Source organism: Vicugna pacos, chromosome 28 (genome assembly GCF_048564905.1).
Source record: "Vicugna pacos chromosome 28, VicPac4, whole genome shotgun sequence".
Lineage (NCBI taxonomy): Eukaryota > Metazoa > Chordata > Mammalia > Artiodactyla > Camelidae > Vicugna > Vicugna pacos.
This window is the reverse complement of record NC_133014.1, coordinates 8305615-8318149: the sequence shown is the minus strand read 5'-3', so window position 1 is coordinate 8318149 and position 12535 is coordinate 8305615. Positions and strand designations below refer to the sequence as shown.

The 12535-nt window shown below is 37.4% G+C and overlaps 1 protein-coding gene and 1 long non-coding RNA gene across 2 annotated transcripts in view; one reads left to right on the top strand and one right to left on the bottom strand.

The window, feature by feature from the left end:
* The window catches only part of LOC102536339 (von Willebrand factor A domain-containing protein 3B), a 122433-nt gene that overhangs the window by 65538 nt on the left and 44360 nt on the right, over window positions 1–12535 (top strand). Inside the window, 3 exon segments of the mRNA XM_072951371.1 lie at window positions 930–1112; window positions 6438–6565; window positions 8919–9076. Coding sequence (XP_072807472.1) covers window positions 930–1112; window positions 6438–6565; window positions 8919–9076 — 469 coding nt within the window.
* LOC140689990 (uncharacterized) lies at window positions 6488–9786 on the bottom strand. Its single transcript, XR_012065147.1, has 2 exons — window positions 9620–9786; window positions 6488–6665 (listed from the first exon to the last, which is right to left on the bottom strand). It is a non-coding gene; the product is annotated as an uncharacterized lncRNA (long non-coding RNA).

Below are 12535 nucleotides of genomic sequence, written 5' to 3'. Positions count from 1 at the left end.
ACTGCCTGGGGCTGCCATGGCTTAGAGCTAATGCTCCTCCTCTCAGGGTTGCCGTGAACAGATGAGATGATGTCCTCGTGAATGCATCCCACGTACATTTACCACGCACCTTTTCTGTGCCAGGTACTGCCATCTTGGACACAGTGGGGAGCAAGACAGACAAGGTGCCTGCCTTCAGTGAAGCTTCTGTTTCATGGGGAGATGAGCAATGAGCAAATACGTATATAAATAATGTCAGGTAGCATATGAAAAATGAAAATGCTACCCTCAGTACCTGGCACCCACACAACAGCACTAAATCAACCTTAGTTTCTTTCCTGTCCCAAATGTCTCAGCTGTAAGTCAACATAGGAGTAGTTTCTAGCTGAAATGAACAGAATTTAGGTCCAGTCTGGTGTATGGGGCTGAGGGGCAGTGGCCAGAGGTCCCTGGGAAGAAATGAGGATCATGATAGTACCTTCCTCAGAGCGTTGTAGGGAGGAGGCAGGGACAGCGCCCAGGCAGAGCCCTGAGTACCTAGCATGTAATACATGCTAAGCTGGATGCTAAGCTGATGGAAGGGAAGGCAGCAAAGAGGACTTTGCTCTGTCTTTGAAGTTGACAAGATGGATGGGGTCAGCCCTTCAGCTAGGTTAGGCTGCTGTTTGGTTAGTCAAATCTTTCTCCAAGATTTGTCCCACCAAACTGTGAGCCCTCTGAAGACAAGAGCTGAGTCACTGGTATTAATACTCTCACCATCTAATAGTGTTTGCTTTGTTTATTGAATTGAATTGACACCTCCCAAGAGGTCACTCTCCACTGTGTAATGAATTCCTAGTTGAGAGTTTCACTATCTGTAGCAAATGCTGAGGATTTTCATGTCTTATTTTTTTGTCTTTTCCTCTCTCTTTCTATCTCCACTCCCCTCCTCTCAAAATGTATCATTTTAGCCACCTGAAATGGTTTTAGATCAAGTCAAAGTTTTTCAGAAAATTCCAATTTATACCATCTCCTTCTGTTACAATGATGAGATTGCAAATGGGTTTTTGAAAGAGCTTGCATCTTTGACTGGAGGAGAGTTCCATGCTTACCGTTTTGGCTGCAAGGATCCCTGTCCACCAGAGGCTGTTCAGGTAAGAGCTTAATGAGCTGAGAAGAGAGTGTTCACTTATGGCTATAGACCCACGGACAGTACCTTAGTTGGGAAAACAGCAACCATGAAAATGACTAAATTGAGAAAATGAATCACTTAACAGCAAGTGTACCACAAAATGTGGTCTAAGGACAATCTGAGCTAGGGCACCTGTGAAAAGGCAGATCCCTGGGTCCCACTTCAGAGCTATTAAATCAGGCTCTAGGCAAAAGGCCCAGGAAATTTAATGTATTTTGTTTTTCTTCTAAGTTTTTATTATGGAACGTTTCAAACAAACACAAAAGTAGAGGCATAGGTGGACACCATCCCAAGTATTTATCAGTCAAATTTAACAATTATCAGCATTTTGCCAAACTGCAGGAATCTGTCATTTCAACAAACACCCCAGGGAGTCCGTACGTGAAGTTTGTTAGCTGCTGCTGTTTACAGACCTTTGTGCGAAACTCAGAAAAATTCAGACGCTAAGTAGTTGCCTTCTGACTTTTCAGGCTGTGTAACCATGTGACCATCTGATAAAGCATTTCATTCTAACGGGTTAATGGGAGAAAGGAAATAAAATTCAATCCTTCAGTCCTCCAGTCTTGGCTTGAAGAAATGCATTTCAAGAATGCCCTTCTACAGAGTGTGTTTCTTATTGTCTGTTCTGAGGAATGACTTTAAATCCAGGACAAGCAAGAGTACTGATCAGTGCTTCCAAATGAGGAAACTTCCAGAGCCCGGAAGATAGTCGGAGGGAAGAGCACTGTAAGCTCACGCAGGGCAGGGAATAGTGACCCCTCCCATTGGCTAGACTGGAAAACCTTATCATCTTATGGGCTTTGGGTAGAGTTTAAAGAAGGATCTTGCCTCAGTAGTGGGAACAATCAAACACTGCTCCAGTCCTGTTTAGAAAATCTTAAATGTAAGACTTGAAAGGATCAATCCATTTCCAAGCAACCTAACTACATCCCTGAACAAACTTCAAGAATAATTATAGGAAAGCAAAAATGTCCACCACTCAAGAAAGTAAAATTGACAATTTCTAGTATCCAGTCAAATAGCACCAGGTATATGAAGAAGCAGGAATACACAGGTCCATAATGAAGAGGAAAAGCAAACAGAAAATTAAAACGTAAGTGTAACTGACTCAGATATTAGTATTAGAGCATTAAAACAGTTATTTTAACTGTATTGGTTTGTTGAAAAAGTTAGGGAGAGACATGGAAGATACAAGTAAGACACTAATCAAACTTCTAGAGGGAAAAACTGCAATGTATGAGATGAAAAATACATGGAACAGCAGGTAAGACATTGCAGAACAAAACATTAGTAAACTGCAAGGCAGCAGTAGAAATATCCAAAATGTAACACAGAAAAGAAAGAGAATTAAAACCAAAAAACAAACAAGAAATAGAAAAGAAGGCATCAGTGAACTGTGGAAAAATTCAAGTTGCTTAATAAACGTAACTGAAGCAATAGTGACCAGAAATTTTACAAAATGGATTAAAACTGTAAACCAGAGATTAAGCGAGTTCAGAAAGTGACTGATTACAAGATCAGTACATAAAATTCAACCACATTTTGATAAAGTAAAAATGAACATGCAGAAGTCAAAATTAAATTTTTAGTACCGTTTACAGTTGCTTCAAAGAAAATGAAATATAGGTATATATTTTTAAATATGTACATAATTTTTATGCTGAAAACCACAAAACGCTGAAGAAAGAAGCCAAAGAAAACCTAAATAAAATGGACAGGCGTATACCATGTTTATGGATTGAATGAGTGAACATATTAGAGATCTATTTGATCTATAGGTTTGATTCAATTCTAATCAAAATCCCAGAATTGTTTTTTTACAGATGTAGTTGAGCTTATGCTTAAATTTATATGGCAAGTCACAGACCCTAGAAAATATGAAAAAATCTTGAAAAAGAAGAATAAAGTGGGAGAAATCATTGTTTGCAAAATTAAGGCTTATGATATAGCTGCATTAATCAAAGCATTGTGGCTTTGGTGGAGAAATAGACACCTAGACCAGTGGAACCCAGAACCCAGAAGTATACCCAAATCGATTTTTAACAAAGGTGCAAAAGCAGTTCAATGGACGAAAAAGAACCTTTTCTAAAAGAAAATGGTTGGAGCAATGGCCATTCAAATGCAAAATAATGAACCTTAACCTAAGCCTCACCCCTCTTGCAAATATTCAGTCAAAATGGATCATGGGCTTAAATGTAGAACATAAAACTATAAAAATTCTGGAAAGGAATATGGAAGAAAATCTTGAGGACCTTGGGCTGGGCAAAGAATTTTTGGTCTTAAGACCAAAAGCATGATCCATAAAAGAAAAGGCTGATAAATTGGACCTCAGCAAAATTAAAACCTTTTGCTTTGTGAGAGACCTTGTTAAGAGGATGAAAAGACAGGCTATAGACTGGTATAAAGTATCTGCAGTTCCCATTGGGGAAAATCGGGTAAAGAGTATATGGAATCTCTGTGTATTATTACAGCTGCATGTGAATCTACAGTTATAGCAAAATAAAAAGTTTAATTTTAAAAACCCAATTTTCTGGTAAAGCAAAAAATAATAATAAATTCGACATCTAAAAGATGTTGCTCAAAAAGTCACAAATTACCAAAACTCTTTCAAGAAGAAGTAGATAACCTGAACAGCCCTACATACATTCAAGAAATTGAACTTGTAATTGAAAACCTTTCTGCAAAGGACTCAAGTCCAAGAAGACTTCAGTGCTGACTTGTATCAAACATTTGAAGGAGAAAATAATATCAATTCTACACAAACTCTTCCAGAAAACTGAAAGGAGGGAATGCTTACCAATTCATTCTATGAGGCTGATATTAACCTGATACCACAATCTCACAAATACATTATAAGAAATATATTGTCTCATATCCTTTAGGCATACAGATGCAGAAATTCAGAACAAAGTTTAGCCAGTTGAAATCAATAATATATGAAGAGTCCATGCATAATTATCCCAGAAATGCAAGGTTGGTTTAACATCTGAAAATCAATATGCAATTGACCATATTAACGTACTTTTTAAAAAGTTTGCAATCATCTCAATTTATGCAGAAAAAGTTTTGACAAAATCCAACATTCATATCTAATGAAAGCTGTCAACAAAGTAGGAACTGAATGGACTTTTTAAATCTCAATGGCACTTAGGAAAAACAGCTAATACCATACTTTAATAGTAAAAGATTATACGCTTTCACCCTAATGTCAGGAAAATGACAAGGATGACTGCTTTCACTATTCCTATTCAACAGTATAACAGAAATTCTAGTTAGCATGATAAAAGCAAAGGGCAGGAAGGCCATTGAGAAAGAATGAAGTAGAACTCTATTTTCATTCCACATGGTTATATGTGCAGAAAATTCAATGGAATATACAAAAATGCTACTCAAACTAATAATTGAATTTAGCAAGATTGTAGAATACAAAGGCAACATACAAAAATGAATTTTGTTTCTACAAAGAACAATAAAAATTGAAATAAAAGTATTGTTTGCAATAGCATCAAAAATATGAAATATGTAGGGGAAAATTTGTCAAAATATGTGAAAGGCCTGTACCCTGAAAACAAGATATTGCTGAGAGATGTATCTTGTGTATGGGTCAGAAGACATCACAGTGCTAAGATGTGCCTTTTCCCTCAGTTGATCCATAGACTCAATAAAATTCCAAACAAAATCCCAGCAGATTTTTTGTAAACATTGACAAACTGATTCCACAGAAATGCAGAGAATTCTGAATAGCCAAAACAGCTTTGAAAAAAGAAAATCAAAGTTGGGGGACTAATACCTAATCTCAAGACTTATCATAAAGCTTTAGTAATCAAGACAGGGTGGCATTAATGTAAAGATAGATACACAGATCAACAGAACAGAATATAAAAGCAAGAAATAAACTGACACTTACATGGACAACTGATTTCCAGCAAAGATTCAAAGGTAATTTAGTGGAGAAAGGATGTAGCTTTTTCCCCCCCAAAATGGTGTTGAGACAATTGGATATCCATATGGAAATAAATACACTTTACTCCCTACATCACACCATATTCAAAAATTAAAATGATACATGGACCTAAAAGCAAAATCTAGGGTTCCCTCCTTCTAGAGGAGAACATATGAAAAAGCCTTTGAGGCATTGTGTTAGACCAAAAAAAAAAAATTAACTAGGTTATCAAGAACATGGTTCATATAAAAATTAATTGATAACTTTGGTTTGATCAAAATTAAAAGCTTCTCTTTAAAAGACAATGGCAAGATAATGAAAAGACAAGTTGTAGACTGGGAGAAAATGTTTTCAATTTGTATGTCCAATAAAGGACTTAAATGCATAATATATAATGATCTCTCAAAACTCAAGGAAACAAAAAAGGGGCAAAGGATTTGAACAGATACTTCCCAAAGAAGAAATATACATGGCGAATAAGATCATGAAAAGATGCTTACCAGCATTAGTCATTAGGGAAATATGAATTAACCTTGATGAGATACCACTATGCAGCTATTAAAATGGCTAAAATTATATAACTGACCACATCAAGTGTTTCCAAGGATGTGGAGGAACTAGAACTCTCACACATGACTGGTGGGAATGTAAACTAGTACAACCATTTTGGAAAACAGTTTGATAGTTTCTTTAAAAGTTCAGTATCATCAATCATTCCACTCCCTAGATACATACTTAAGAGAAATGAAATCAGATGTCCTTACAAAGACTTGTGCACAAATGTTTCTAGCCTTAGCATTTATGATAGCCCAAACCTGGAAACTCAAATGTCCATCCACAGGTGACTAAATTTTGGTTTTTGGTACCTGGTAGAATACTACTCAGCCATAAAAATGAATGTACTATTGACCAAAAACAAAAAAAGAAAAGGGGTGTATACTGTACGATTCCATTTAAATAAAATTCCAGAAAATTGAAACTAATATACAGGGACAGAAAGCAGATGAGTAGTTGCTTGGGGGAAGAGGTAAGAGGGAGGGCAGATTTACAATGGGACACCAGGAAACTTTGGGGGATAGTGGATGTGTTAGTATCTTGATTGCAGTGATGATTTCACAGGCTTGAATGTCAAAACTATTCAAGTGGTACACTTTACATACATTCAGTTTATTTTACTATAAGTGAATTATACCTCAGTTAGGCTGTGTAAAAATAGAACAATATAAGAACTGCATGAAATTCTTCAGATTCTTCATTTCCTGATACAGTTGGCTTCCTGTTAGAAATGTTTGAAATTTGAACTCTCATACAATCTCGTAATGTACTCATTTATTATTTTGGCAGAATGAAGACCTGGCTCTTTTAATTAAGGAAATGGAGCAGGGATGCAGTGACCTGGAGAAGGTACAAGACCTTTATTCAGAGTCCTTGGTCATGGACTGGTGGTACAACAGCGAAAAGGATGGAGACAGGTGCGCATGCCAACGAGCCCAGTCGCCCCTCGCAGGGTGTCCGCTCGGGTGCTCTGTCTGCTCTCCTTGCCACTTCTTTCTGCAATACTTTGTGAGATTTCTGTTGAAGAATCACATAGCATGATTGCGTTAGGAATTTTGTTTAAGCAAAGGCAAGTCAGAATCTAATAATTTAGTAACTCTTGGCTTACAGAGGCCATGTATTCACTTCTCTATATAAGTTCTGAAATCCCTGCAGGCCCCAGAGGATGGCTTACCACCACCCAGTGTGGATAGGTCCCCCAGTCCAAGCTGTGACAGAGCATGAGCAAGAATGCTATGTGGTGAAGGAGGTTTGACTCTGGGTCTGGAGAGGTTCAAGGTCCAGACTTCACTTTGTGCATGTGACCTTGGTGCAACCCTAACTTCTCTCCACACCTGTTGGTTGCTGTAGGCCTCCATTTCCTCATCTTTAAAATGATGGCTATGGTGGCAGGATTTAAGATAGATGATTTCTCAGGCCTTTTCCCACCCTATATTCTAATATGTTTCTAAGTAGTCCTTAAAAATCAAAACCACCCCAATACTCAGAAAATGTAACGTCATCTTATTTAAATGATTTCACATTGTACAGATAATCAAGTGTGCCAGCTTCCTATAAATACCCCAAAAAGAAGATGTCTTTTTATTTAAAAGAGTGATGACAAGATGGAAAGAAGTTGAGAATACATATTCATCAGGATTTTATCTTCTCTGAAATGTACTGTCTTCCTGTTAGCAAATTAAGCATTTAATGTATGTGGGCACAGGGCATGAGCATGGAACCAGGAAACAGAGATAAGTGTTATACCAGGCATCTCTTGTGAGATGTTACAGCACTATTTTTTAAAAAAATATTTGTTTGGGAAAGCTCAGATACACCTAAATCTGGAGATTTTGAGCAAGTAAACTAAGAATCAATAACTGGGCAGCATATCAGTGTAATTCGCCTTCTCTCTTCTCTCAGCCGGTGCGTTACCTGTCTTCTTCCCCTTGCTTAATCAAACTAAAATACCCCGGGACAAGATAACAAGCTGTTGCATAGAAGTTGGCGTGGTCAGTTGACTGTATCTGCTACTGATTGACTAGTAAATGTATTCGTGGTTTTATATACATATACTTATATATTTTGGGGGCTGGAAGGGTCAGGTTCTAGAGTTATGCAGAGAAGTGTTTTAATCCAGGCTTCCCACCATTACACGTTAGCTAACTTTGGGCAAGTTACTTAACCTCACTGAGCCTCAGTTTCTTCATCTATAATGGGAATAATGGTAGTCATGGGGTTGTTGGGTGGATTAAATGAAGGCATACCTGGCACATAATAAGAGCTCTGAATTAATATAAAGGAAAGAGTAAAATGCAGGGCCTCATTCTACAGATATCGTAGTTCCATACATCCGTGTAACTTCCGTATCATTAGGAAAAGTTAATTCACCCACTTAGCTATAATTGAAAACAAATCGCTTTGTTCGAGCTTTCCACCAGGTGAAAAAATGTTATAGACCCCAAATCTCCTCTCCCTTCTTTCTTTTTTCAAACATTCATTGAGTGCAAATCATGCACCAGGTGAACTGGGATGCACAGATAATGTAAGCCTGGTCGCTTGTCACAGGATGCGCGCACAAAGGATTAGGGAACACTGGGTGGGTAGGCATGGGGGTGCGGGGTGAAGGGAGGACAGCGTGCTTTCCAGTGTTGGAACAGGAGATTGTTCTGGAAACTCCTTCCTGTTCAGAGCTTCAAAGCTTTGGAGAAGGCATGTCTGGGAAAATACTCAGGCATTTTGGGGATCCCTCCTGGCCCAAGATCTTCACCAGAATGGCTCACCATGATCTGGTGCTGGCGGGGGGGTCTAAGGCTGGGGTTTCCCTGGCTTTTATAAGAGCAAGCTCTTCAACTCTTTGGTTAGAGAAAAAAGATTTGTGTAATGCTTTCTGGTTTACAGCAGGCTCTCTCTGTGTTAATCCTCACATCAGCTCCATTCTGTCAGTGCCCAGCTGACATTTCCTGCAGTTCATAGATGAGGAGCGTGACAAAGTTTAGAGAGGACTGAGTGACTTCACTTAGTCACGTGGCTGGGCAGGAACAGAGCTGCAATGTGAGCCATATCTAATGACTCCAGGGCTGGGCTCCTGTCCACCCTTCTGCGGGGAGCAGGCATAAATGGCTATTCTTCTGTTAACTAAATATGAGGGGAGAGGCTCACTTCCTTAAGTTTGCAGCATTCAGCACGATTGTATTGATTTAACTCTGCCTTCTTGATGAAAATTTTGTTTCCGTCTCCTTTTTGTCTCTTTTCTTCTTCTTTGTCTACTTTTTATCTAAATCAAAACAGGCATCAAAAAGAAATCTTTTCTATGGCTTCAACCCCAGAAAAATGTGCAAAACCTCGTTCTGATGTCGAATCAACAAGAATGTCATCCCCAGATATGTCGAAAGTAATAGAGGACCTTTCAAGTCAAAAGATTCAGAAAAAGAAAGTTCTCCACGCAGGTATCAGTGAACAAAATGGCCTAAATCTCATTACTGGTTTTCCTTCAATGCAAGAAGTTAGAACAAAACCAAAGCCACATAGTATTTTAAAAGAAGCTCAATCCTGGTTTTTTTTCAATTGAAATTTTCATTGTATATTCACATGCAGTTGTGAGAAATAGTACAAAGAGATCCCATATACCTACTCTTTACCTAGTTTCCCTAAATGTGACATCTTGGGGGGAAAAAAGTCCAATTTTTCAGCCAGGATAATGCCATTGATACAACCTGTGATCTTACTCAGATTGTCCCAGCTTTACATGTGTTCATTTGTATGTGTGTGTGTGTGTGTGTATTTCTATATGATTTTTTATCACATGTGGTTTCTTATTTCCACTACCACAGTCAAGATACAGAATATTTCCATCACCACAAGGATCCCCTGCATTGCTCTTTTATGCTCACACCCATCTCCCTCCCAACCCTTGGGAACCACTGAGTTCTCCATTTCTAAGATATGTTCATTTCAAAATTTTATATAAATAGAATCATACAGTATATAACCTCTGGGGTTTGGCTTTTTTCACTCAGCTTATTTTCCTGGGGATTCATCCAAAATTTTTTGCAGGTATCAACAGTTCATTCCTTTTCATTGCTGAGTAGTATCCTGTGATATGGATGGACCAGACTTGGTTTAACCATTCATCTGTTGAAGGACACATCTGGGCTGTTTCCAGTTATGGAACTGTTACAAAGAAAGCAGTTATAAATATTTATGCAAACATAATTTTTTCATTTCTTTAAGATAAATGCCCAGGAGTACAATTACTGGGTCATATAGTAATTGAATGTTTAGTTTTATGAGGAACTGCCAAACTATTTGCCAGAGTGGCTGTGCCATTTTTAATTATCACAGCAATGAATGAGTGATTCGGTTTCCCCACATTCTCACCAGAACTTGGTACTGATTGTCGCTATTTTTTATTTTAACTGTTCTGCAGTTTGTCTTTTCATCCTCTAATTAGGGTCTTCTGCCAAGCAAAAACTTTTAATTTTGATAAGATCCAGTTTATCACTCTTCCCTTTTATGGATAATGCATTTGGTGTCAAATCTCAGAACTCTTTCCCTAGTCCGAATTCCTGAAGTTTGCTTTTACATTTTCTTCCTACAATTTTTGTAGTTTTATATTTTACATTGAAGCCCATGATCCACTTGAGTTAATTTTGTATGAGGTGTGAGGTTTAGATCAAGGTTCTTTTTTAACCTATACCTGTTGCTTCAGCACCTTTTGTTGGAAAGGCTATACTTAGTCCATTGAATTAATTTTGCATCTTTGTGAAAAATCATTTGGGCGTATCATTGTGGGTTAAATCTGGATTGCATGTTTTGTTTCATTGACCTATGTGTATATCTCTCCACCGATACAATGTCTTGATTAATACAGCTGCATGGTAAGCTTTAATATTCTTCCAACTTTATTTTTCTTTTGCAAAATTATTTTAGCTATTTGAGGGCCTGAAATTTATGCTTAAATTTTAGAATATATTTGTCTATGTTTATTAAAAAGCCTCTCTGAGATTTCAGTTGGAAATGAATTAAACCTATAGGTCAATCTGAGAACAACTGACATCTCTACGATGTTGATTCATCCAGCCTCTGAACGTGCCATTACCCAGGAACATGACCGATGAACGTGACTGTATATTTAAGTCTTCTTTGATGTTTTACAGCAGCATTTTCAGCTTATGCCTCCTATACAGGTTTTGTTAAGTGTATACCTAATTATTTCATTTTATGTGGAATAATTATAAATGGTATTGGTTTTTAAATATAGGTTTCCATATGCTCATTGTTAGTATATCAAAATGAGATTGATTTTGTGTGTTGATCCCATAACTGAAAATCTTACAGAACTCATTTAGTGGTTCTAGGAATTTTTTTTTTGTTTTTTGTTTTTTGTTTGGTTGGTTGGTTGGTTGGTTTGGGGTGTGTGTGTGTGTGTGTGTGTGTGTGTATTCCTTACCATTTTCCACATGGACAGTATGTTATCTGCAAGTTGGGACAATGTTATCTTCCTTTCCAGTCTTTCTGGCTTTATTTCTTTTTCTTGCCTTGTTGCAGAAGCTGGAACTTCCAGCACTGTGCTTCGTAAGAGTGATGAGACCGGGCATCCTTGCCTTTCTCCTGGTCTTAAGGGGGAAAGATATTTAGTCTTTCACCATAAGTATGATTTTAGCTATAGGTTTTTTTATAGATATTCTTTATCAAGTTGAGGAAGTTCCTCTCATTCCCAGTTTTCTGAGAGTTTTTATCATGAATTGAGTACTGGATTTTGTCAAATGCTTTTTCTGTGTCAGTTGATACATCATCTGATTTTTCTTTTTTAATCTGTTGATATGGTAGATTACACTGATTGCTTTCAAATGTTGGAGCAGGCTTGTATGTCTGGCATATCTCCTACTTGGTCTCAGTGTATAGTTTTGGTTTATTTGCAGTGCTTTTGAGTGTAACTCTTTGGTTTTGTAATGGTTTCTCTGGGTATAACAGCTTATATATGTGACTTTTAACAGTCTTCTGGTATCAACATTTTACCATTTTATGTGAGTTTGGAAATCTTACTTCAATTTAGGTTTCTTTACCTTCCCCAGTTTTAAATATCATTGTCTTAAGTATCAGGTGGTGCTATAATTTTTATTAAAATCATCAAATATGATTTATAAAGCTCATGAGGAAAGTGTAATCGATTGCATTTACTGTATTTTTGTTCTCTTTTTTTCTTTCTTCCTTTCTGATTCCCCCAAATTCCTTCTTTTATCATTTCCTTTCTGTTTGAAGAACTTCCTGTGTTTAGTCTTAAAGGATAGATCTGCCACCCACAATTATTTTTTACTTTTTCTTCGTCTGGGGATGTTTTTATTTTCTCTTCATTCCTGAAGGACATTTTTGCCATTTTCAGAATTTGCAGGTGATTGTTTTTTCTGTAGTTGGAAAATGTGCCTCTTCCTCGGGCCTCCTGCCCTGTAAGTGAGAAATCTGCTGTGGTTTGAGTTGGTGCTTCTCTCTATGTAATGCATCCTTTCTCCCCAGCTGCTTTCAAGATTTTCGGTCTCTAATTTTCAAATGTTTAACTATAATGCATCTTGGCATGGATTTCTTCGGGTTATTCTGTTTGGGATCTGCTCAGCTTCTTGATCCACGTGTTATGTCTTCCGCCAAATTGGGGAAGTTTTCGACTATTATTTTTTCGAATGGTCTCCCAGTCCCACTTTTTTTTCTCCTTGTCCTTTTGGGACTTGGAAGATATGAATGGCGGATATTTTGTTATTATTCTACAGATCCCTGAGGCTCTGTGTCTTTTTTCATTGTATTTCTGTCATTTTCACTCTGCTACTGAGTTCATTGAACAAGTTTTTTGTTTCTGTTGTTTTATTTTTCAGTTCTGCAGTTTTCACCGAGAAATGTTTATAACTTCGTTTCTT